The sequence below is a fragment of the Pelodiscus sinensis genome, chromosome 2, assembly GCF_049634645.1.
Source record: "Pelodiscus sinensis isolate JC-2024 chromosome 2, ASM4963464v1, whole genome shotgun sequence".
NCBI classification, from domain to species: Eukaryota; Metazoa; Chordata; order Testudines; family Trionychidae; genus Pelodiscus; species Pelodiscus sinensis.
The window spans coordinates 222,922,255-222,949,116 of NC_134712.1; the positions used below are offsets into that span (position 1 = coordinate 222,922,255).

General features: G+C 41.7%; 1 protein-coding gene across 4 annotated transcripts in view; it reads left to right on the forward strand.

The window, feature by feature from the left end:
• The first annotated feature begins 8,335 nt into the window (after positions 1-8,335).
• Positions 8,336-26,862, forward strand: part of SPAG6 (sperm associated antigen 6) — a 93,121-nt gene continuing 74,594 nt past the window's right edge. Inside the window, exons 1-3 of one of the 4 annotated variants that reach the window (XM_006119525.4) lie at positions 8,336-8,557; positions 8,667-8,762; positions 23,690-23,856. In XM_006119525.4, the coding sequence (XP_006119587.2) occupies positions 8,533-8,557; positions 8,667-8,762; positions 23,690-23,856 (288 nt within the window). In that variant the 5' untranslated portion in view covers positions 8,336-8,532. The remainder of the gene's footprint in view (positions 8,558-8,666; positions 8,763-23,689; positions 23,857-26,862) is intronic. The other 3 variants (XM_075922507.1, XM_075922508.1, XM_006119524.4) reach the window with 3 other exon arrangements.

Genomic DNA, 26,862 nt, shown 5'->3' on the forward strand with positions numbered 1-26,862 from the left:
GTTACACCTCCTTTTTCTCCCGCAGACCGAGGTATCTTACGCTGTGCGCGCGGCATTTATTTACCCCTAGCCTTACGCGCAGCAATTGACAGAACAACGGGACTGGAGGTGTGTGTGTGTGCGTGTCTTCGCTGGGTAACACACAAAGCTGATCTTCGTGGTCCAGATCTCAGTGTTGGCGTGCCAATCTTCGCCTGATTATCACAGATTCCGTTTACTTGGTATTGACTGGGAGCATCGTTTTAAATTACCAACGTGTGGCTACATCTCAGATCTTTCTGTGCATGTTCGTGTCTCTGTCTAGACAGAGAGGAATAGTCTACAGCCGAAACTCAAAGTGTACCCCCCCCCACACACACATATTAACAGATACAAAGAAAGACCCAATTGGTTTTAGACCCTCAAAGTAATTTAAGGTTTCTTTCAGTTTTGGAGCATAATATACTCGTCTCGTCTCTGTCTGCCCAAGCTCTGAAGGTTCTGCACTAAAGCAATGATGTGACTATACCCACGTGTTTGCCTCTGTTTTAATAAAGTATTCAGGACCACGAAGTTTTATTTGCTGGTTTCATTTATGTAAACTGACTTTTATTGTTTTACATTATTTTTATTCTAGTTATTTATTTTGTTACGTCGTTATTATTATCCTTTCTCTGAATTAGTATTGTGACCAGGTACTAACTTCCACAAAGCAAATTTACATGATTCAACACCATTTACAAATTTCGCGTTAAAATGCCAACGTTGCCTTTTTAAGTCATCAGAAAGGAAGGGTTCTTTTCTAATGTGTATGGAATTTCTTTAGACTTCTGACATGGGTCCACAAGACTATGTTAAAATATGTAATTTTAAAGATTCTGTAAACTAAGTTTGTCGACACAAATCTGAGAAGAGGACCCACAGAGTTATCCTATTTAGGTATAGTTCGAATTTAGAGGAAAACGGTATTGCTTTAACATTGTTTTTATTGTACTTTTCTGTAAAATTAACTTTGGGTCCAAGCCAATGTTTAAGTTAACAAATAAACTAAAATGACTCGTTGATTACATTTTAATATAGGAAACACTATTCTATGATGATCCCCAAGACAAATATATTCTTCTCTAAGGAAGTATTCAGTTTTCTAGACCCAATGTATATCAATAACAATTCACTTCGCTGGAGATAAAGTTGTCAGCTGGAGTTAACAATCTTAACTTCTAAACCACCGAGGAAATCCAATGAACTCGCTGCATCATCCTTTCCACCAAAGCCTGCTAAGTGATAGTGTCACTATGCAATTAAAAAGTCATTTTTGCGAACCGATATGTATGCTCAAAGCAATTATTAACAAGTTTAAACAAGTCTGGTTGTCAAATTAAGTTATAAGTATAGTGCAAGTAAATAAATACTACATAAGGCTGAGTGGCAGGAATTTCTTCTATATTATTGTAACTTTACTTAATTCTAAGGAACATAAAAAAATGTGATTTAAGGGTTACAAGTTCCATTATCTACTTTTAAATCCTTTTCAGACGCTGAAAGCATTAAGGAGCTGGTTTGTAGTCGGAAACATAACTCCTTAAAACTATTGCATTTAGGTCACGGTGATAATACAAATCCAGGACAATATCATACACAAACACATCAACTAAATGTAACACGGTTTTAAGCAGTCTTGATATATTTCTCATTATTTGTGCACCTATAATTACCTATATAGTCCGAAGTAATTCTACCATTTAAATGATCCATGTATGTGTCATGATTTTAGACTCATTCAGGAAAAAAAAGTTACCTCTCAACTTCCGCACGGCATAAATATAAAGCACAATTTAAGCGACAAGAGGGTGTAAGCAACAGTTATACTCAGGGAAGTAAACAACCTGTTGCAATGCATCCTCACAGACACATATGAGAACGTAAAAAGTTATTTTATTCAGTCTTTCAAAAACACAGGCCAACAACAGCTGCTGTGGACTGAGTTGAAGTGAATATTATCTCATTTTCTCATGAGAACTGCATCTTCTAATGTATCAAGGGACAAGATTAAAGACCATCCATATTAACGTGAATTAGCGCGTTTCTCTTGAATAATGGCGAATTTTCTTATTTTATTTTAAACTTGAGAGTAGTAATGCGGCAGCTTTCACGTGAATTTGCCTAGGGCTACAGATTTTCCATTATAATCTCTCACAAGCCAAACAATTAGGTCTGACAACTACGTCATTTCCATAAATGACTTTCTGTCTTGAGCACTTTTGCAAGAATCAATGATGTCTCTGTGGACTGAGTTTCTATACAATGTTTTCATAGTTTATTACTGTCTATATAAACATACCATCAGAACGTACAGAAACGAAACAGAGAGGGAGTACTTGGCTTCTCAATATTTAAGAACATTTGACTTGTTTAGCCAGCCAAATCAATTATATCTGCAATTAACACCTCTACCTTTAAAAACGTTGAACGTAAATCATTAGTGTTTATTTTTGTAATCTAATTTAAGAACCCGAAATTAGAATGACAGAAATGTGTTTAACAGCTGTTCCCTCTGTCAAATACACTTAGTGACAATTTCCTAAAATATTTTGTTACTAATGCCAGTCAGATTTGACGACGCTTATTTAGCGACTCTTATTTATTTTTAGAGCGAAATATACCACAAGGTTTTTAAGTAGATTTTTTTTTGCACCAAATACTCATTGAAACACCTACTTGACTATAGTAGATGAAAGGTTCTGGAACCAACAACATTATTTGTCACTGAATAGATTTCAGGGATTATTTACTAATAAAATATAACTTTCTTAAAACCTGGGTAAGTTTTGCTAAACTTTTTAATGAGGCTGAAAGAATTACTTCTTTCAACTTCAAGGTGTTTACAAGCCTTTCTTATTAAATAACATGTTCGTCATGAGTAATATTTTTCATGGTAGTTGTTTCATTTCAACCTTTAAAGAAGAAGAAGTTTCCGAAATCATGATGAACGTTTTGTTTTGCATTTTGGATATATTGTATTTTTATTAAAGCTGAACTTTATGGCTTTATACTATCTATTACAATTTTAAACACATCGAACTTAGAGTAACTTGGCCAATATTTGGTTTAAATACTGCAAGTAAGAAGTTTTGTTCATGAATATTCGACTTATTTAGAATTACGATCAAAGGCATTTGGAGTATAGGGTGCACCCGACGTATGTTCAAAATATGTCAATCTTAATAATACATTTCTATCGTCCTGTTTACCTTAGATGCTATAATGATGACTTCCGGGGTTTAAAGAAATAAATATAATCTTAGTTTTTGAGACCAATTATAAGGCAGGACTACACATTTGTAAAGTAATTAAGATACTCGACATGGATCTCATTAAATATACTAGTTCACAAATATCGTATCCTTTTAGTTCTGGACTTGTAATACCCTATATGAGTCCAACGCAGTGAATAGGTTATTTAACAAGTTAAATCTGGAGTCTTTTTTGAAAAATTATGAACATTGTAAAACACCACCTGTCATACCTGATGAAGACAGAAAGTTGTTGCTTGACTCCATTCTCACCAATAAATACACCTTTTCTTATTTTTTGTTCTGGAGACTGCATTAGAAGCGGTATATCAAACAAATGCGCTCAGAGGGACAACTCTGTCGCCTACAGTATAAGTACCGCATTAAACTCCCACGCTGGATAGTCTCGTGCTTGGAATGAACTTTCTTTAGACATATACAGTAAGTACTCTCTCCCCCCACCTTTCAAAGAGGAAAAAATAGAACATGAATATTTTGGAACGGCAGAAGCCACGTGGGCGCCCCCTTACTAAATTTGTTCCTGAAAAAGACAATCACTTTTATTTGAAATTGCAGTCGAATAGTCTTTATTAAAACATCAGCCTTCATGTCTGTGTATGGGAAGTGCGTGTGCCCAGACAGCTGCGTGGTGTGTTGTTATATTGCGTTGTTGTCATAGGGAAGCGAGTCAAAAACAAACTTTATTTCTCAGTTGCACATGCGCGATGCGTGGTGCAGTCCCGGTTACCGGCTCAGCGTCCACACACTAGCCCCAGTCTCATCTTTTCAGCCAGCCTGCGCGCTGCGGCTGCTGTGATTTGGTTGATTTTAAAATCTCACTGAAATGTTTTTAAAGGAAACCCAACCAAGTGGCCTGGCTGCTAAGGGCTCTGCATAGCTCCTCGATCTGGCGACAAGGGGAGACGAAAAAGCTCCGGAGCAAGCCACGCCGTGGGCGCCTGTAGACTGTGCTAGGAGCCTGCTGCTGGCGCTCTGATCCTGCCTGTGGCAGGGCGGAGAGAGCGGATCTGCTTAGGAAGAGGAGCCGCCTGCGCGCTGCTCTTGCTGCCGAACACACCGCTAGCACCTAGGGCTCGGCGCTGGGGAGGGGCTTCGGCTACTTTCCACCCCTCCCCCCCAGCGAAGGGTGGGCGCGCAGACAGAGCCGCGTTGCCTTCATGTTTCCAGTGACGTGACCGAGAGCGCAGGGCGGGGGCAGTCCCGGCGCTGGTAAAGGGCGCTAGTTATGACTAAGCAGCTCTGTTTGAAGTACACGCAGTCCCAAGGCTGCAAAACCCAGTCATTTCCCGTGCCCGCTCCTCCCCCTCCCGCCAGCGGCTGCCGGGTGACACACAACAAGCAGAACGATCGCTCGACTTAATCACAACGTCAAGCGCCCCCCTCCAGGTGTCCCGACAAAGGGAAAAGGCGAGTTCCCAGCGGTGCAGCAGCTGCAGTTGGAAGCCACCCGAAGCTGTTCCTTGCTGTGCAGTGCGCCAGGACGGAGATTTATTTTCTATAGAAGACACTCAGTGGAGCAGCGGCTGCTTTTTCAGCCAAGTGGTTGGCAGCAGGTCTCCTGCCAACCCCAAATGTGGGTTTAGGGAGCTCACCAAAACTAGCCGCCTCCGTCAAGCTGGGTTGCTGCCTGCAGCACAGTCCTCCTCAGAAGGCACCAGCGCTGGCCTTCCAAAGTACCCCCCTCCGGACCACCGGCCAGAGACTAAGGCAGGAGCGGAGCCGAGGTTCAGTAAATGCCGGTACTGAGTTTGGAATCACCACCAGATGCGACGCACAGACATCGCTCAGGCAGCGAAGTGAAATGAGTCAAGCCCGAGCCTGGGAACATTCGCTACCCCAGAGCTGTGATTGCTGCTGTGAGCAGTGCGCAGTGCCGTGGAAATCCCTGAGAGTGCCCAAAGCAATAGACGTTGGGCGGAAAAGCGTCCCCAGGGAATGCCCGCAGCATCGGGCCCGTTGGCTGCAGCTCGTGTAGATACCCGGGGAAGCAAGAGCCAGCTCTATATGTTCCCTACTGCAGAGTCCCCCCGCCTCGGTTTACGAGAGACTCGAGCACTGGAGGAGGCAATCGGTAGCCTCGCCTGCTTAGCGCCTCGAACCGCTCAGTTCAATGCCTCCCTGCTTGCCCAAGGGGATTTCTCTCCTCTGGCTTAGGGCTATGGCGGAGAGCAGCGTGCAAACGCAGAGGTTGCTGACTTTCTCTAAAAAAATGTTTTTTTACACTGGATTAATTCTTTAATCCAGTTACAGAGAAAGGAGGGGCAAAGACAAATTGTTTCCGATGTTTAAATCTTTTTTGGTTAAGACCTTAAACAGTTACAGGAGACGCAGCTGGGCTTTGTTAAAATGTCATTTGAGTTCTTGGGAGATATTGATTTTCACTAAACACATTACTATTTCATCCCTTCCAATTAATAAAGCGGAGGGAAAACCCAGAAGTAATGAAAACAAACAGGATTTTAAATTAAACCACAAAAGTAGACCTGCTAAATCTTACTCAATTGAGGGGCCAGAGATCCTTTAATTTGAGATTAATTTTAAAGCAGCATTTAAAGACCCTCCCTCCGTGAAGGAAGGATTTTGCTGTGGCTTTCACTGAACCACTTACAATTTCATAACTTTATTAAATCTTTCTTCTCATGACAGAAGGATTTTTTCCTTCTAGGTCATGAGCACAGTGAATTTCAAATGAAGCTGAAGGTGTTACACACAAAAGGTCCGATTTTAAGAGATGCTTATGTGAAGAAAACAGAAATGTCCCTATAATATGAAATTGCAGGACTACTAACTGTGATATGTAATTTATTAAATCAGCCTCTGTATTAGATGTTGGTGGATAGCTAGTGGGACAGTTTTTTAAAAAAAGGCTTCACAGGTGATCTTGGCAATTACAGGCCAGGAAGCCTAACCTAGGTACCACCTAAATGAGTCGAAACTACAGTGAAGAACTATTTATCAGACACCTAGCTGAACATGATGTATTGGGAAGAGTGATCATGGCTTTTGTAAAGTGAAATTATGCCTCATCAATCTTTGTTCAAGAATACTAACATATGGCTAAGTGTGATCCAGTGTATATAGTGCACTTGGATTGTCAGAAAGCCTTTGATAAGATGACTCACTAAGGGTTCTTAAGTAAAGCAGGCAGTCATGGAATAAGAAGAAAGGTTCTCTTATGGATCAATAACTGGTTAAAAGACAGGAAACAAAGGGAAGGAAAATTGTTAGTTTTCACAGTAAGGGTGGGGGTAAATAGTGAGGTACCCCAATGATTTGTACTGTGAACAGTGCTGTTCAACATATTCATAAATTATCCGGGAAAGGGAGTAAACAGTGTAGTAGAAAAGTTTGCAAGCCATACCAAATTACTCCAGATAGTAAAAACTTAAAAAAACAACAAATAGTTTAGTAGCACTTTATAGACTGACAAATCGTGTAGATGGTATCATGAGCGTTCCTGGGCACAGCTCACTTCCTCAGATGACTGGAGTGTTGAGCATCTGAAGGAGTGGGCTGTGCCCACGAAAGCTCATGATACCATCTACATGTTTTATGAGTCTTTAAAATGCTACCAGACTATTAGTTGTTTTTTAAGTTTTTCCTGTTACAAACTAACTCCGCTACACTTCTTAAGTTTTAGATCAAGATAGTAAGTTAAGCCCAAAGCTGACTGCAAAGAGATGCAAAGGGATCTCACAAAAACTATGCAAGAAAATGCCAGATGAAATTCAGTGTTGATAAATGCAAAGTAATGCATTTTGGAAAATGTCATCCCCAAAATACATACAAATGGAAAGGTCTAAATTAGCTGTTACCACTCAAGAAACAGATCTTGGAATCATCATAGATAGTTCTCTGAAAACATCTTCTCAATGTGCAGTAGCAGTCAAAAAAGCTAACAGAGAATTAGGTCTTATTAGGAAAGGGATAATTAATAAAGACATGAAATATCTTAACGCTGTTATTTAAATCCATAGTATGTCCACACTTTAAATACTGCATGCACTTCTGCTGTCTCTCTCTCTCACTCTCAAAGAATTAGTACAGAGAAGGGCAAAAACATAATTAAGGATATGGAACAGCTTCCATATGAGGAGCAATTAAAAAGACTGGAACTGGTTATTTTAGAAAAGAGACAGCCCAGGAAGATATGATAAGAGGTCTGTACAATCATGAATGGTGTGATGAAAGTGAATAGGAAAGTCTTCTTTATTCCTTCATGTTACATAAGAATCAGGGGTCACCCAACGAAATTCATAGGCAGCAAGTTTAAAACTCATATGAGAAAGTATTTCATACAAATCAACCTGTGGAACTCTGGCCAGGGAATGCTGAGAAGGCCAAAAGTTTAAGTGTTCAAAATGGAATTAGACTCATGGAGGATGGTTCTATCAAAGGCTATTAACCAAGATAGTTACAGACACAGTCCCATACTCTGGGTGTCCATTATTAACCTTTGTTAGATGTTGGGACCAGAGGACAGGGTATGGATTACTGACTTAATTTCCCTGTTCTGTTCACTTGCTCTGAAGCACGTTGGAACTGGTCAGTGTCAAAAGACAGGATACTGGGCTAGATGGACGATTGATCTGACTCAGTATGACCATTATTCTTATGTTCATGAATGTGTGCGCTCCACAAAACGCTCAGTTACTAGGGAGATGGCTTTCCTTCTAGTTAGGAAAAAAAGGCAATGAAATAAACAAGAGCACGATATAACCACGTGATAAAATACAGGCTAGCGTGGATGTGCCACTATAGCGAGTATATACACATGCCATGCATTTTTTGTTGGCAGATATCCGCTGTGACAGCCCGGATCCTGCACTCCCACACTTGTTTAACATGCGGAGGAAGCAGCCAGCAAGTTCCTTGCGCTTTTCGCGCGGCGTGAACACGCTCCTCACAGCCCCTGGCGGGTTTGAGGCACCCAAGGCACCCGCGCCCCCTGCGCCCCCGACCTGGGCAGCCCCCGCCTCTGCGCGCGGCGTGGCCCGGCGGGAGCAGCTCCGCGCGCTCTGCAGCCGGGTCAGCCACCTGATGTCACAATCCAGAGGAGGCGGAGGCGGCCTCCCCCCGCCCCCAGGCCGGCTTCCGTTGGGTTACCTAGGAGAAGATACACACTCCAGCGCGCCTGGTCCGGCGCGGCCCTGCTCGGCTCGGGAGCCAGCGTGCGAGGCTTGGCGCGCGGCGCTGGTAGCCGGAGCAGGGGGCACCAGGTGCCCCTGTCCCCGCCGCCATGAGCCAGAGGCAGGTTTTACAAGGTAGTTCTTTATCGGGGTTGCCGTGGGGCGGGCGCAGCGAGCCCCTGGCTGCAGCCACCGGCGGGGCGGGCGCTCCCCCCAGGCTAACTCCGTCCCCTCCCTCTTGCAGTGTTCGAGCAGTACCAGAAAGCCCGGACCCAGTTTGTGCAGACGGTGGCAGAACTTGCTACTAGGCCGCAGAACATCGAGACCCTCCAAAACGCAGGTGAGGCGCGTTGGTTCTGGCGCCGAGCCGAGCGCGGGCAGGCACCAGCCGTGCTGCTGACTTTGGCCCTGCCCTTAACGCGGGTGCAAGTGGGGTGAAGCGAGAGAGGGAGTCGGTGCTTGCACCTTAATACCAATCTGCATTTGCTTATGGAGCTGATATGTCCCCAACAAAGGAACCCCAAGTGCGGCAGTGGCATGATTAGTTTCATAATCGCTGCTGTGCCAGGGAAAGAGAGGAAGTGAGGGTCATAGAGCGAGTATCTATAGGAGTCTGTAGTAAATTTTTTTTTTACTTCCCTCCGCCCCCCCCCCCCCCCACTGCAGTTATGAATGGAAAAATAATTCGGGTGTTGCATTTAAAGAAAAAAGCTGCGATTTATCTTCTGCTATTTTCGAATTGTGTATTTAAGCTATTGATGGTAGAAGGATAGCATTTTACCTGGCCATAATAATGGGGTCTGACGACAGGGGAGTGGAAATATTGATCTCCATTGATAGAGGCGAAAAGAAAACTTTACAGCTGTACAGAAATATTTGAAAATAGAAATGGTTCCTGTTACTTTTAGCTTTTGTGAACTTATTTTAGGCACATTGTGCTGAAAGAGAAAATATCTGTACATTTTTCATATTCAAGCATTTATATGTGGAATACATAGAGACATTTCACGACTTTTTGTTTTGTTTTTGTTTTATCTGTTGCGTCGGTGTACAACTAGTCAACATGTTAGGTACTCTATAATTCTCACTGCAGTCATATTTGGGCACCTTATCTGTTTTATCGTCCTGAGTGAAATTTAATTATGCTTTTGGATTACCCACACATTTTTCTTAATTGGTTGCAATTTTATTTCTGATTTTTTGAAGACTATGGATACCTTTGATATAATATGCAAATTCTAAATTACTTAGAATTTATATTTAAGGGAACATTTGGCAATATAAATGAACATTTTTATTCTATATATAAAACTGTATTAGGAAGCTTGAGGAATCATTAATAAACAGATTTTTAAATGAGGTTAACAGTGATATTGTAAAGCAAAATCCTGGTCACAAAATAAGCAGGTGTACATTGTGATAGTTGTTGAATGCTTTCAGACAGCCATTGATGGGTTCTGCAGTCATTCAGAATTTTGAACTTATTGCTATTATAGAATGTAATAAATCAAAATAAGAATGGTCAAGCATGTGTACTGATGAACATTACAGCCTGATAAACTTATCAGACTACTATAAACATTTGTTTACAAATATTTGTTTTCCAAGACACTTAAACCAGTAGTTTTCCTGAAATGAAATAGAAAAAAACAGGTACATTACAACTCTATTAATATATTTTGAACCAAACCATATCACTATACCAAAGTTCTTTTTAAAGAAACATTGGGCTTGATTGTGCAAATGATCCATGAATAGAACACCCTTTAGCAAGCCTTTTATAGTATTAGATGACTGTCTGTACTTCTTGATTTTTGTTTTCCACAAAAATGAGGGCATACACAACGTGATCCCAAGATCCTTACTTATGCAATTTGTCCTCATTTGTGAAACAGAACTGTCTGTAAATGAACTACTCATGATTAAGGGATTTGGGATTATGCTGAATATTTTAACACATTGATTTTGTTTTGGAAACAGTCCTGCAAAATGTTTAATTCAGGATCAGGCCTCATATTTGCTATTTTAACAAATGACTGCAGAAAGTCAATTGTTTTGTTCACTCTCTGAAAATAATAGTCAACCAAATTAAACCCACCAAACAAACAAAAAACACCTAACTTCCAAGCACAGAAATACTTTACTTTATTATTTTTTAAACACTTGTGCTTGATTGATTTGGCATAAAGCTATTTGGTTAGTTGAAATTCTGATTACTTTATAAACCTGGAGAAATGCATTGTCTCTACAACTAACTAACAATTAGAAAAAGAAAATATAAAAATAGCTTTCTGAACTTAAGTAAAGCGGGGAAAAAAGTTTAAAATATGGTTTAGATGAACAATAACTAATTTTAAAAAGAGGAAATGGGTTTAATGCACTAGTGTTTCACCCCAGTGACCTGAAGTCAAATAGTAGATTAGCTTGCAAGTGAGAACAAGGGCTCAATATTATACCTGCTGACATCAGTGGAAGCACGACTGGGAGGTGAGTTGGATAGTTTTCTCCTAGTTTCCACTTGTGTGAATCATAAAACCACCATAAAAACAAATTGGCACGATTCAGCCTGTTGACATTATCTGTTCAAGATAGGCCAAAGACTGGAATATCTGAAGTGCTCCAGTACAGTATTCCTGTTCTGTTTTCTAAAATATGTGTTCTATGAATTACTTTGGGGGAAGTCCTATGGCCTGTGTTATACAGGAAATCAGGCTAGATCACAACAATGGTCTCTTCTGGCTATAGAGTTATATGAGGGGCCTGATACTGTATTTGGTATACAGCCAGAATTCCTACTGAATTTTGGGTGGGCATGGAATGCAGGTTCAGGCTCCAGCCAACTGTTGTATTAGTACAGCAATGCACCATGTTTGCCTGTCAGGTTTGATTCAGTTTAGTCCTGTTATTCCTGTTTCATAAGTTTTATTTTTTTTCTCCAAGTTTAGATATGAAAAATAATTGTAATAGTTGTGTAATTTCTTCAATTGCTGACATTCACAGACATTAAAAAGGAAACCTGAATCCCTCCTTTAAAACCAATTCATAATCATCTGACCGCAACAATAGCTATTAGTAGGGAAATATCTCAACAGATGTGTCAAAAGGATGTAAGCAACTAGTTGACTACCCGATAAGCATATGCTTATGGGGTAGTCGAGTAGTGACTATACTAGTCGCTCCCCCCATTGCTGCCTCTATCAGAGAGAGGCAGCAAGGGGACAGGGAGCAAGAGCTGGGTGGAACTGGCTGAAAAGCTGATTTCCCAACCTCAGCACCATCTCTGCAGGGAAGGCAGAGGAAGTAGAGATGCAGTGGGGAAATGGTGCAAGCAGGGACTGAAGCAGTCCCTGCTCCTGCCAGTCCAACTGTTGTGCCTCTTCCTTTGAAATGTAGCAAAAGCCTCACGGGAGAGGCGGAACCCAAGGCGAGCAGGGACTGCTTGAGTCCTTGCTCCATCTCTGCCTTTGAAATGTAGCAAGAGCCCCACAGAGCTCTTGCTACATTTCAAAGGGAGAAGCAGAACCTGAGGCAAGAGGGTACTGCTTGAGTCCCCATTGCTCTTCTGCCTTTTAAATATAGTAATTACTACATTTAAAAGGCAGAGGCAAAGTGGGAATAGTGAGCACCACACACATTATTGACTAATCGAGTAGTCAATGGAAATTCCATTGACTACTTGATTAGTCGATTAATCAAAATTTAACATCTCTAATGTCAAATGCATAATTTTTAAAATTGAATGTGGTTAATGGGCCCTTTAAAAAAAAAAAAAAAAAAAAGGACCAAGAACAGTGTTCCCTTTAAACTACTACAGCACAGCTTCACAGGTGATTAATCGGCCCTGCCTAGTCAGTCAGCTTCATGCACAGAGCCTTGAGTCTCTGTCTGGGTGGGGCTGATTAATCATCTATGAAGCGGTGCTGCTGCACAGGTTAGATGTAACACTGACCAAGGATCATATTTTCAGCATTGTTGTCTCACAAAAGACTGTCGTGTCTTTTATGGTGGTCCAACTGAAGTTGTTTCTAATGAAACAAGAGTGGGGTGAGGTTCCTTTATTACATAAGAATTAAACCATTCTATATAGTGTATATATACTTTAAAAGTTGTCTCTTTGCTTATCCTTGTGAAAAAGCTCATTATTTATTAAGCAGAGAACTGTTTTAAGAAGAGATAGCACTTGACTATGAAGCTGCTGACTGCCTCACTTTCACTGACTTTAACAGGAATTGACGGTGCTTGTCACCTTACAGGAAAGGGCCCTCATATTGGATTTAAAGGACAGTCAGGCCTGATGCTGCTCCCAGTGAAGTAAATGGTAATATTGCTATTGAATTAAATTTGAGCAGCACTCGGTCTTTAAATAATTTACTTTACGGTGGTCAGTGTGGAACTCCTTAGCAATGAATACATGAAGTTTCTGAATGTCATTTCAAAAATGAAATAGAATTTGAGAGGGATCTTGCTCTCTATTAAACAGTGTCCTTAATCAAAAGCATCCAAGCTAGAGATGTTACTTTTAAAAATTTTGATTATGCTTTAAGCACCACTTATCTAATATCATAATAGATGCCATTTGTGGAATCAATTGTGAGTAACTGGAAATGCAATGTCAGTGACAATTGCATTGTGGTAGTAGGTAAATAATACCAATAAAGTAATTGAATTTAAAATGTAATGGCTCAGATTGCACTTTTAGATTTGTGCGTACAGATTGCCACCACGTTTTGCACAAAAAGAGAGTCAGAAATAGTACTTCATTTTAAATGAAAGAGCGGTCAGGATTCAAGTAATTCTTTTACTTTCATAAGTGACACACCAAGTCTAAGAGGTGTCTGGGCTCAGCTCTGGCACAAATGAAACATTGTGCAGAACACTTAACAACACCATTTTGCCCTCTCAGAGCCTGTGGAGACCTTTTGGCATGGTCTGGGCTCCGTGCTAGTTTTGACTGGGGGTGTGTCTATGCTGCAACTTGGAGTGGGCTTCCTAGCCTGGGTACACAAACTTGTGATAGCAGGGCTTAACCGAGTGCTCTAAAATAGCTGTGCGGATGTTGTGGCTCTAGAGCAGCAGTTCCCCATCTTTTCCAGATGGGGACCCATTTTGACAATTCAGGAAGACTTGGTGACCCAAGGGGAGGACAGGGGACAGAGACACCTGGGAAGACACTTGGTGACCCTTTTGAAATGTAATGGCGACCCATAGGTTGGGATAGTTCCTGAACTCAGATGTATAGGATTCAGGTGACCTTGAGAAGCCAAGCATCATCATCTACCGTACTATTCTTAAGCGCACTGCCTTGAGCCCCACTGATGCTACTCTGTCCACCAGCACTTGGAAGTTTGCTGTCAGCTGCAGCCTAGACATATACTGAGAGGATGGAATGGAAGCGACGTATCTTCCCACCCCAAATGCACAGACACCTCTTGGACTTCGTGTAGAGTCCTCAGTAAAGATTGTATATCCCCAGGCTGCATTAGTCTGTATGCAGAGTCTCCCCCGCAATCCTGTAGTCAAACTGACCAGGGCGCTAGGGGCCATTGTAGATCATGCTTCATGGAGGCGGCTCTGGCTTTCCTTGGATACCTACATTTGAAGCAGTGTGTGCCAAGTTTGGAAGCTACCCCTGTGGCTTCTTCTGTGTGGGAGCAATACCCCTCATGGGTCAGTAAGAGATCATTGTGAAAACCTTCACAGAAATTTCCTCCCTTGGAGCTCCTTCTTGCATGTGTGCTTTCCTGCTGGCCATTGTTCCTGCCTTGGATGTTTTTGTGGATGTGTTTACTCACATGTAGTAAGTGGTACTTATTACTCAAGATGAGTAAATGTTGCAGAATTGTGCCTTTTTAATTAATAATTAATACAGATGTATGGTAAGGCAAAAAAATCCTCCCTCTAAAACCTGCTTAAATTGATGAAACTGAGACACTGAAAAACAATTCCCTTATCAAGTTTCATTTTAGTGGGTAAGGATTTATGGAAGAAATCTGTTTTGATGTTAATAGTTTTACACATTTCCTTTAAAATAAATCTGTTCCTTTAGCAGGTACAGCCCATGAATTTTGGTACCAGAATAAATTATTAAAAGAAAAACAATGATTTCAAATATTAGAAATTGCATATTTTCAAGAATAATTAAAGATGGACTGGAATCCACTCTCTACCCTGTATGATCTGAGCACAGCTGGGTAAAGATTATCCAATAAGTTCTTGGAATGTCTGGAGACAAATTTTTATTTCAGAAGGTTGAGAAAGCAACTTGGGGGAAGCTATTCTAGATCTGATTTTAAGAAATAGGGTTTGAGAATTTGAAAGTGGAAGGCAGCTTAGGTGAAGGTGATCATGAAATCTCAGAGTTCATGATTCTAAGGAATGGTAAAAGGTAGAACAGCAAAATAGAGACAATGGATTTCAGGAAGGCAGACTTTAGTAAACTCAGAGAGCTTATAGGTAAGATCCCATGGGAAGAAAGACTAAGAGGAAAAACAATTGAAGACAGTTGGCAGTTTTTCAAAGGGACATTATTAAGGGCCCAAGAGCAAATATTCCATTGTGTAGGAAAGATAGAAAGTATGGCAAGAGAGCACTTTGGCTTAACCAGGAGATCTTAAATGATTTAAAAATAAAAAAGAGTCATATAAAAAGTAGAAACTAGGTCAAATTATAAAGACTGAAAATAAGCAAATAATACAAGTATGTAGGGGCAAAATTAGAACGGCAAAGGCACAAAACGAGCTCAGTCCAGCTGGAGACATAAATGGTAACAAGAAAACATTCTACAAATATATTAGAAGAGGAAGACCAAGGACAGGGGAGGCCCATTGTTCAGTGAAGCAGGCCACAAAGTGGTGTGAAGGTTTTAAAAAGATTTTGTGGAAGAAAACTGTTTTTAAGGAGTGATTTGAATGAAATGGTGACTATCAGGTGCAGACTGAAGGAGTTCAAAGCATAATGAGTGGCAGAAAAATATTCTCTTTGTGTCCCTTTACATTAATTTTTTCTTTTTGAAATCAGGTGTTTTCCCCAAGCAGGAAAACCAAACAAAGGCTGCTGTCTCTTGCAGATTATTTTTTTATTTGGCTATAGAGTCTTGGAAAGAAATACCTGGAACCTGTAGCTATCCTGAAGGCTTTTTCCTGATAAAGGTAGGCAGCAGCCAATACTTGTTTGCTGAAGTAAAACAAATCAGGGCTTTGCAGAACACCACTACTTAAAATAGCAAGCTAAAGGTGATTCGACTTCTAAAAGCTTTAAGGTTTATTTGAAACAAAAATGATGAATTAGAAATCATAGCTAGAAAGAGGAGTCAGTCCCTATCCAAGGTTAGTAGTCACTGTGAGGTTATATGAGGGAGAATATTTGGTTACATGTTCTTTGTTACTTCATCTCTGAGTAATTAACAGGAGCTCTTCAAAGACAAATCTAGTCTCTTCTTACTTTCTGCATTGTCTCATGCAAAGAAAAGTTTGGGAATTCCCAAATAAAGTTTTCCTGCCTCTGTAACAGAAGACTTACCTACAGCAGGACCAAAAATCAACCTCTCTTCAAAGCTCTATAGAAGGATACCGTTACTCCCAGTTCTCGGTCTGCTCCTTCTGTTTCTCCATGGCTATGTCTAGACTGCAAGCCTCTTTCGAAAGAGAGCGTCTAGACTGCACGTTGAACTTTCGAAAAAGCGGCTTGCTTTTTCGAAAGAAAGCATCCAGTGAGTCTGGATGCTCTCTTTCGAAGAAGCCCTATTTACATTGAAGAACGCCTTCTTTCGAAAGAGGAACTTTCGAAAGAAGGCGTTCTTCCTCGTGAAATGAGGTTTACCGCCATCGAAAGAAAAGCCGCGTTCTTTTGATTTAATTTCGAAAGAACGCGGCTTGAGTCTGGACGCAGGTGAGGTTTTTTCGAAAAAAGTCTACTTTTTTCGAAAAAAACCCTGAGTCTGGACACAGCCCATAGGAATTAGTTCAGCCATCTCCTGCATAGGTAGTAGTGTTGAAAGAAAGAACTTCCTAAGCTTTTTGACTATGTGCAGAAACATTTGGCTCCCCCTTTATCTGGTACATTTTTCTTGTTCAGTTCCACATACTTGGGTGTGGTGGTGGCAGTTCCCTGTAAGATGGCTTCCTTTCCATGTCTGGTCATCTATATTTGTGGGGTAAGGAAGTTATGTTCTTCAGGCTACTTCCTTTCCATGGCTGAATTCTATTTTGGAGCGAAGTTAGGAAAAAGTGATATGGGTCTTTTATACTTGTTCCTCAATAATCATTGCGGGAAGAACCTTCCTTATCTAGTGAGACAAACTGCAGCAATTTGAAGAAGATTAAATCTTCTCCAAGAAGGATTTGAGTTTTACATCTGTTTTGTTCAGGTTCTTACATTGATCCCATCATCATGGTATCTGAGTACCTTCCGGAAGGAGGAAGACGAGTGTGTGTTTTGTGCTACTTGTTGCTTATCAGGAAAGTAAAGGTGAAGATGAAAGTCCTGCACTTTGACCAGAATGTGATGAGCGTTATTGCTAACAGGGGTGTCTAGCAATGTTTGTGCCAAAAATTACTAGATGCGCTTGGTTTGCTGAGGCAAATAGATTGTGTAGCCATTGAGGCCTGCTGGGTATACTGTGGGATAGTTCCTAACATAGGATATTGCAATGAAAAGGGAGAGTGTTCAGCAAAGCAGTGGAAGATATATAGGGATTAACAAATATGAGTAATCTGAATTGTGGTTGGAGTAGAATTAGTAGCATTTCTTCTCTTAAAGGCACAGACCTGTTAAATTGTGTACAATTTAATGTTATATAAAACATTGTTAATCTTAAAAGGATGTCCTCCATATACATTTTATGATCGGTTCCCCTAGCAGAGGGGTGGGGAACCTCAGGCCCGGGGACCAGATGTGGCCCGCCCCGGGCTGCACACCATTAGCGGTGGCTGGGCCGACTGGGCAGTGCATGTGCTGTGCATCCACCCATGCGCCTCAGGGGCGGGCCCGCACATGCGTTGTGCACCTGGAGGCGGGGCCACGTGTCCCGGGGGCAGGCCTGCGCATGCATTGTGTGCCCGGAGATGGGGCTGCGTGTCCCGGGGCGCCAAAATGGCTTGAGCCGGTCCTGATCACAAGCATGTATCCTGCTTTGCATCAAACCATTTTGATGCTGATATCATCCTTGGTGCGCCTAATGGCACAATACTTCAATAGTATATGAATGTTACTCCACCAGGAAGAGGATGAGGATCAATCTCAGATTGGCATGGAGTCACTGTTCATGCAAGCCCTTGTGCTGATGCGAGGGCAGCCACCAGTCAGTCCTGTGGACACAGTAGAACACCATTTTTAGTGCTGTGAGACAAGCACAGACTAGTGGGACCGCATTGTGTTGCAGAGATGGAAGGATCAGCAGTGGCTGCAAAACTTCTGCATGCGCAAGGGTCACTTTCTTAGAATTTTGCAAATGGTTTTCCCTGCCCTGAAGCACAATAATAATCAAATGAGACCCGCTTTGACCATGGAGAAATATGTGGCTGTAGCCCTCTGGAAGCTTGCAATACTAGGCACTAACATTAAGTTGGGAATTAGTTTGGAGTGGGGAAATCTACAGTGGGAGCTGTTGTTATACAAGTAGCACAGGCAATCAATACCATTCTGCTATGGAGGGTTGTGACTTTGGGAAATGTGGATACCATAGTGGATGTCTTTGCTGCAGTGTGGTTCCCTAACTATGGTGGAGTGATAGACGGAATACATATCCCCACCTTGGCCCCCAGCCACCTTACCAAAGAGTACATAAACCTCAAGGGGTATTTCTCAATGGTGTTGCAGGTGCTGGTGGATCACAAAGGCTGTTTCGCTGACATCAACATGGAATAGTTGGAAAAGGTGCACGATGCATGCATCTTTATGCCCTCCTGCTCTTCAGAAAGATGCACACTGGAACTTTTTTCCTAGACAGGACAATCAGAAACAAAGAGGTGGAAATGTCAATTTTGATCCTTGGTGACCCAGCCTACCCCTTACACCTGTGGCTCATGAATCCATACACAGGCAGCCTGGACCCCCGTAAGGAGTGGTTCAGCTATAGGCTGAGCAAGTGGAGAATGGTGGTTAAATGTGCTTTTGGATGTTTAAAAGGGTAGGTTTAGTAGTCTTCTGACTAGGTTGGACCTCAGCGAACACAGCATCTCCTTTGTGGTATCAGCCTGCTGTGTGCTCCATAATCGTTGTGAGAGAAAGTTATCTGGCAGGGTGGGCAGTCTGAGGCAGAGTGCCTAGTCAGAAACTGAACAGTCAGACACCAGGGCAATAAGGAGAGCAGAGCGTGGGACAATGCAAATCAGAGAGACTTTGAAGGACAGTTTTATGAATGGCCAGTTTTGAGACTCATGCATGTTGCTCTCAGCAAGGTGCCCCTGCATTCCTTGTATTTGCCTTTAATCCCCCACCCCACCTCTGCAGTAGATCAATAAAGAGACTGTTAGGGAAAACATTAGGGAAATAAAAAGTCCATTGTGGGAACCCAAAGGGGGGGCTCAGAAACATGAGAAGGACTACCTTTTGCCTCCTGAAGTCCTGGATGTTAAGGCTGCTCTTTAGTTCCCTTCCCCTGTGTCCTGAGGACACAGGGTGGATATTACGGAACTGGGGGAGGAGGGAAAGTTATTTTGCTTGGGATGGACAGGGTTCTGGAAGGTTGCCTTCTCCAGGCATGCAGTCAGGCACTCCATCACTGTTGTCAGGGAGGCAATGATGCTGTCCTATTGTTGCAGCTCCCTGCACATTCCTTTCCTGGTGTTCAGTGATCCTGCCGCTCTGCCCGCATCTTTTCCATAAGCATATTCATGCAGTCCATTTGCTCCTTGAACATATCTTTCCTTGCCCCGTTATGCCTGTGGATCTGCGCCAGGTGGACAGCTGTTGGAGATGAGGGAGTACGTAGTGAACTCGCTGCTGTTTCCGCTGTAATGAAAAGTTACAAAGACTCACATTACAGGAGATAAATTGTGTTACCTAACCGTAATTTGTTAGCATACAGCAAAGATCTCTGTAAAGACAATGGAGATGTTTTCTGTGCAAGGCCAAAGTTTTGCTTTAAAGTGGCCACTGTACACAGAGTTCTCAGGGGATTATCTGGGTTCATGCAATTCAGAGGCAGTATATTTTGGAGAAATTAAAGCTTACATTCTTCAGAATCTGTATATGTTATGCAGGCCAAAATGAGTAGATCTGGCACTTGAATCCTCACATCTAGATTGCTTTAGTCTCTGTTGCATTGAAAGTTTGATCCACTTAAAACGTTAAAAAGATTGTTGACTTTTAAGCCCATCCACGGATGTTCATAGAAATGCAGGCTTGGAAAAATCTAGGAAAGAAAAATATAGAATGATTATTTTCCTTCTTTTCTCTTGACAACTTAATAGAACATTTTATAAAATGACCTGAAAAAGGACATGTGCTTCCTGCGATATGATTCATACATATTTTATTGATTATAATTAATTAACAGGGTAAGAATGAATGAGTATGGATATGATATGATTGTGGGAGCAGAAAAAAGAGGCCAAAGACAGGCAAAACATCAGGAGACCCGATTACACAAAGTGACTGTGGGACAAACAACATGAGGAACATGTGATTAAGAGCATGAGAAAAGCATAACTAAGGACAGTGACTGTTTGTGTGAGACACAGAGTAAAAGCTTATGCAGCAGTTCCGGAGAGAAGTTTTACAGTTTCTCAGTGAATCATCAACAGAGCTACTGATTAGAAGTGTATAAGGGTCCTTTGCACCAGGGCATCAGTGGAGACGAATCAACAGACGCTAAGGCAACACGTGCACAGCCAGATCTCCAGCCTCTTCCAGCTGCTATCAGGGTTGGCCACCTGATAAGTATGCTTGTGTGAGTATGCTTGAAAAGGGGAATAGGATATATTGCAATTACATATAAGCCATCTTAACACCTTTGTCTGTTGATATATGGAATAAAACTAATAATATACTCATCCTAGTCAGTTTAAAAGTAGCACTGCTCTTGTTTGCTGAGTTCTATGTAGCTGGGAAGATGCAGAGAGCATCTGATCATTCTGTGCCAGAATTTCAATGATACCAAGCCTGATTTTTGCCTCTGGCAAGAGCCCCTCTGAGCAAGTGTCTCATTGGTGATGGGTTATGTAACCTGACACAAAGTTGTAATAATTCATCTCCACATTATGCATCCCCATAATCTATTCTGGATTATTTCTTGCGTTTGGTCTCTCATCCTCTCCTTGTCTTCTATCTGGGTGAGTCTGTCTGAAACTCCAATGTATAATTTGCAAGTGGACAGTTCTAAATTTTTTCAGTCACTCACCACCACAAGACTCATAAAAATAACCATTTCCACCAAGATCCCTTAAACTAGTGCTTGCAAAGTTGATGTGCTCACTAAGCCCTTGGGAGTACAGGCAGTCCCCGGGTTACATACAAGATAGGGACTGTAGGTTTGTTCTTAAGTTGAATCTGTATGTAAGTCGGAACTGGCTTCCAGATTCAGCCACGGCTGAAACTGACCGCCAGTTCTGACTTACATACAGAATCAACTTAAGAACCCCAAGCGTCCCCAAGTCAGCTGCTGCTGAAACTGATCAGCAGCTGATTCCAGGAAGCCCGGGGCAGAGCAACTCTGCCTTGGGCTTCCTGTAGTCAGCGCTGGTCAGTTTCAGCAGCAGCTGACTTGGGGACGCCTGGGGCAGAGCAGCTGGGGTGCTGCTGGGTTGCTCCAGTAGCGCCGCTCCTCGGCGCTACTGGACCAACCCAGCAGCACCCCATCTGCTCTGCCCCAGGCGTCCTGATTCAGCCGCTGCTGAAACTGACCAGCAGCGGCTGAATCAGGACGCCTGGGGCAGAGCAGCTGGGCTGCTGCCGGGTTGGTCCAGTAGCGCCCAGAGCGGCGCTGCAGGACCAACCGGCAGCACCCCAGCTGCTCTGCCACAGGCGTCTGGAGAAAAGCCTAGTCTGCTGAGGGGGGGGCGTACTAGGTGCGTCCCCTCCCCCCCCAGCAGACCAGGAAGACGCGGGCGGCAGACCGAGACGCACCGCAGTCCCGCCGCCTGAGTCCTCTGCGGCTTTGCTCCCCGTCTCCCTGGTCTGCTGGAGACCAGCAGACCAGGGAGACGGGGAGCAAAGCCTCTGAGGACGCCAGCAGCGGTACAGCCGCGGGGTGTCTGGGCTGTCCTGCTGCCGGCTTCCCCCGAGGCTTTGCAAAGCCACGGAGGGGCTCGGGCAGCAAGGCAGCCCAGGCGCGCCTGGGCTGCTCCGCTGCCGGCTTCCCCGAGGCTTTGCTCTGTGTCTTCCTGGTCTGCAGACCAGGGAGACGCGGAGAAAGCCCCGGAGTACACGGGCGGCAGGACCGCGAGGTCCCGCAGTCCGTGTCCTCCGGGGCGAGCCCCGTTTGTAATTGCAGATCCGACATAAGTCGGATCCGCGTAAGTCGGGGACTGCCTGTACTCCCCCCATTCCATTTGCCTCTAGGGACAGTGGACAAGATCAGATGATGCAAACTGGTGTAGTTGAAAAAAATGAGATGGAGTATAATTACCATAGCTCTGAACATTCAAAGCTGTGATGCAGTGCTCTTGTGCTTGTTGCAACCACTGCCTTACAGCTGAGAGTGCATCCACCAGGTCTTAGCATATGGAAGCAACTTTCAAAGAACCACAATTTATATAAGTAACCTCCCTCCTCTACAAATTGTGTTCTTTGTGAAGTCATGCATGTATCACTTAACGTTTGTTTTGCATTTGTTCTTTAGATTGTTAGATTTGGCTCTGTATTATAGGTATTTTATGTCAAAATTAAAATGCTGCTCTAAACTGCTCCTGATTAAATTGTTTCATCTCTCTGCATAGTTCAATTATGAGAGGAACAATGTACCCAAACTCCATTCACCAGGGTACATTCATTATGTAAGACCTTTAGGCCAGGGAGTTTTCTTTTTATATATATGTATATATATTAAGCTAGCATGTTGTGGGCATTTGCCATGAATATGTAATAAATAATTATTATAATAATGAAATATCATTAATGCTTCTAGCTGGAGAGCAATATATTACAGCTTTCCCTTCCAAAATTAGTCACTTAAATGTATGTAATGTAATCTGGTGTAATTACATCAATAGGTTGTGGTGGCAGCATAAATCAAAAACAGTGCATTTGTGTTTCATCACCAGAAGCCCAAGATGGAATTGCCTGTGCATATTTACATTTCTTTGGTAGCATATTTGTTGCTGTTGTTAAATAAGAGTTTAAACTGCTTCCATTTGTAAAAATTTTTGTTTATAATTTTATGTTTCAGAAAGTGATTAATACTATTGTGATGTCCTGTATTATTGTAACGTTTATGTTTGCTCTTAGAATTTTCAAAAGTAAAACTGGACGATAGTAAAGTATCTCTAAACTGTTTTTAAGAGAGAATCAAACCTTGTAGTGTTGTCTGGGCATCTAAGTCCCAGAAGCACTTTAAAAGCTGATGGTGGGCACTACAAGGGAAAAAAGGAGAAAAGATGTTGCAAGATGTTCCTGTGGAGGAAGAAAATGTAGACTAGCCACAAGGGGTCAAGGACATGACTGGAAGATCTATAAATGTTGCAGATGGGAAAAAAAAGTGTGTCTAACAGAGTAAACGTGCTACTCTTTCTATAATCTACTTTAGGAGCTATAGCCTCTGTCTAGATATCCTGGTCATTGGGGCCAGGATGACTTCATAAAAGAGCAAAGCTCAAATAAAAAAGATTTTGCTGGATTTCTAAAGATTTGGCCCCAAATATTCACCTCTTTTATGTGTGTTTGTTTTATGCCAAATGGACTATCAAGAGAGGAGTGGAAAGATGGTCTTACAGTTATTGTGGTGGATGAAACTGGTTTCTTCATATGTGTAATAGAGATGATAATACTTCCCGAAAACATGGTTGTTTTGGTGATAGATAACAACTGAGAACTTTACAAACATTAATTCAAATGCTTGAAAAAGAGAGAGGCAAACAAGTACCTATATATAATATGTCACCTACCCATGTGTTGCAATATATCTGTACCTGCTGGAAAGCAGGTGGGAATGTTATAGACATTAGCAGGAGCAGGAAAATATGCAATTTATTTTCAATAGAATACTTGTGAATTTCACATAAGTTTCTGCTATTTGTTAAGAATCTGATTTGTTTTTATGAACAAAAAAATCTGTTTACATAAATTTTTGCTTATTATATCATCTCTCTTCTTCTTTCTAATGTAATTCAGGTGTAATGTCTTTGCTGAGGCCTCTTCTGTTGGATGTGGTCCCAACTATTCAACAGACTGCTGCTTTGGCACTTGGGAGACTTGCCAATTATAACGATGACCTGGCAGAGGCGGTTGTTAAGGGAGACATTCTTCCACAGCTTGTATATTCATTGGCTGAACAGAATGTAAGGAATTTTTATTTGCTTACACAATTTAACTGCCAGTAGAAAAAAAAACTTAATGGACTGTCTTGACTCTTAGTGCAGTAGTACATGTATTGAAGTTACGTACAGCATGTGTAATGATCTTTCAGTAGGTCAAAATGTACTGTACTCTAACACAATGAGACTTTTAAAAGTTCTTATTCTTAATTCATGATTTATAATCTGAAGTGTTACTGAAAGGATTTGTAGAAGACTGATTTAAAAAAATTACAATCAGAAATGCTCTACTGATAATTGGTTAGTTTCTTTTAATTCTGAATGCTTATAAAATTAACATAAATTGAATTGCTGTTATCCTGCTGTTAATATTTCCAAACACAAACATTTGGAAACTTGTATAGCACAAGAAATATAAAATGAAATTATTGACACAGTACAATACATAAAAATAATTTGATCTGCTTGTTTGTCAAATAAAATGTCCTTTGATATAGCATTAATATATCTGATGGACTCCCCCTCACTTTTCCTACAGTTTTTGGATGGATTCTAATTTTAGGATCCTAACTTAGATTAACTGCAGTGTTTTCAAAGATGGTACCTAGAGATTGGAAAATACAGAAATTTGAGAGTTATAGTATGACTATAATTCTCATTTAACTGCCTTTAGATTGTAGTTTTATTGTTTGAAATTTAGACAAGTTATAATATCAGTGCTTATCACTGAAATGAAAGTACATAGTTTTTAATCTTTTGAGAACTCAAAAGTAATCGCTAATCAAATAATATTTTCATAGCTGATTAATACGTCTACAGTCATAACAAAAGTATGTATTTTGTTATTGAAGGGAATCTCCCGTTCATTCTAAAATATGTATACAGTATGGAAGCAAAAGTAGGACTTAATAGACAAAGTTATAAATAATTTGGTTATTTAACTATATTTTAAAGATAGAAAATTATGGTCTTTGTTTTTTTGATGTTACACCATTTATTTCATAGCAGAAACTATACAAGGTTAGCCTAGATGTCTTGACTTATCTTTTCCATTTAAGTGTCTGTCTTGTCAATGCATCCAGGAGACAGCTGTGATTCAGAATCACTTGGGGCATCAGCAAGATTAGTGTGAGGTCACGGAAGGCCTACCGTGCTTTCGTGACTGAGGGCAAGTGAAGGAAACTAATTATCCAGTTCATACAGAGTTTAGCAAGACATGCAAGTAATTTGTTAGTTCCTATGGGCAACTCCCTGTGCATTCACTTTATGCATCAGTATAAAAAAGGATCTGATCCTGTGAGCACTCCTTAAGTTGAACTTCCATTGATTTGTACGTGTGCAGAACTTACAGGATCAAGCATCAGATCAATGTTTTGTCATAAAAATGGAATGGAAAAAAAAAAGGTTTTATAGACATTGGTTTTGTGAATGCTTTATTTTAAAAACAACGTATTATGAATAAGAATAAACCCTACAAAAGCATCTCTTCCCATAATAAAACAAGAATAATGCACATGCACATGCATGTGCACATGCACACATAGAGAGGTGTACATTGGGGCAGATCCTCAGCTGGTGTAAACTGGGGCAGATCCTAAGCTGGCAGTTTATACCAGCTTAGGATCTGCCCTTTCATGGGTATATTATTCCTATTAAATTATACTTTGGCCAGAGAGACATATTTTAGGGTTATTATTATTATTCACAATATCTTTTTCATTAAAAGCAGCCTATTTTTCTCAAGGGCCCCATTTTGGGAGGAGGGGACAACAGCCATGCATGCTAGGACACTACTTGCTCTTCTTCCCCTTCCCCTCATTATGAGGGAGCAAGGGGAAAGTACACAGCTTGCATGCATTCTTCTTACTCCCAGCTGGTGAGGGGAGAGAGTAGAAGATTAAATGACACAAACTGTGTACTTTCCCCTCAGTCCTTCAGGGGAAGGAGAAGAGCAAGCAGTATACTGATATATTTGGCTGTAGCCTCCCTGCTTTCCCAAAATGGCACTCTTGATTTTCTATTTCAGAACCTGGTCATTCTGCCACTGAAATCTCAGAGAATACTGCCATTTTTACTTCATTGGCTTTTAGGCTAACATCTCTTAGTGTTCACTTAGGGGCCATAAGGCCTACTGGGCTTGTCACAGCTCATCAGTTTCCAAAGTCCTGAGGTAGGAAGCCTTGTCAGGCAGTCTGAGAGCCTGGTATCTAAGTTACAGTATGTCCTTCTCTGTGTTGCTTCAATTTGGGCTAGGAGCAGAAGGAAGAATAGGGCATATTCTGCAGCTGTTGAGGGATGAGCCCTTCTTGGTTTGGTTTCACTATTTTACTCTTATTGAGGAATCTATAAAACCCATCACAATAGGCATATAGGAAATGTTGGTCTGCAGATCCCTTACTATAACTTGTGCTGCCCCCACAAAAAGGCAAAGTACAAGTACTGGTCTCTATTCAGATAAAGCACACTCCCTTCTAGTGCCCGTAGGGGCACTAGGAACCCAAAGGAGGCAGAGAAGAGAGATGGCCAGGTGCTCAAAGAGGAGCATGTTATGCCATCCCAAGAGAGTCAGAGAGGAAGGGTGAACCAGTGTTTCGGTCCTTGGGACTTGAGACAATGGGCAGTCATTTAGGGATAGTGTGTTAATGGTATGTAGGTACTTAATGATGCACATAGGCAGCCACTGGAATTCATAATGGCACATAAAGCAAGCTAGGTGCCTAATTTTCATTGACTTTACTGAAGCTTAGGCACCCCAACTCACTTTGGAACTTTTAAAACTCGTGTTAGGCATAACAAATCCCCATCCTGGACCCCGACCACCAGGCCTGCAACTATATAAATAGGAAAGGGTGCTTTTCAATGGTCCTGCAGGCCCTCGTGGACCAATAGGGTGGCTTCAAGGACATTAACATTGGCTGGTTGTGGAAGGTGCATGATGATTGTATATTCTGGAACTCCAGTCTGTCCCAGAGAATGCATGCTGATACTCTTTCCCCCCAACTGCACCATCAGGGTTGAGGACATGGCCAC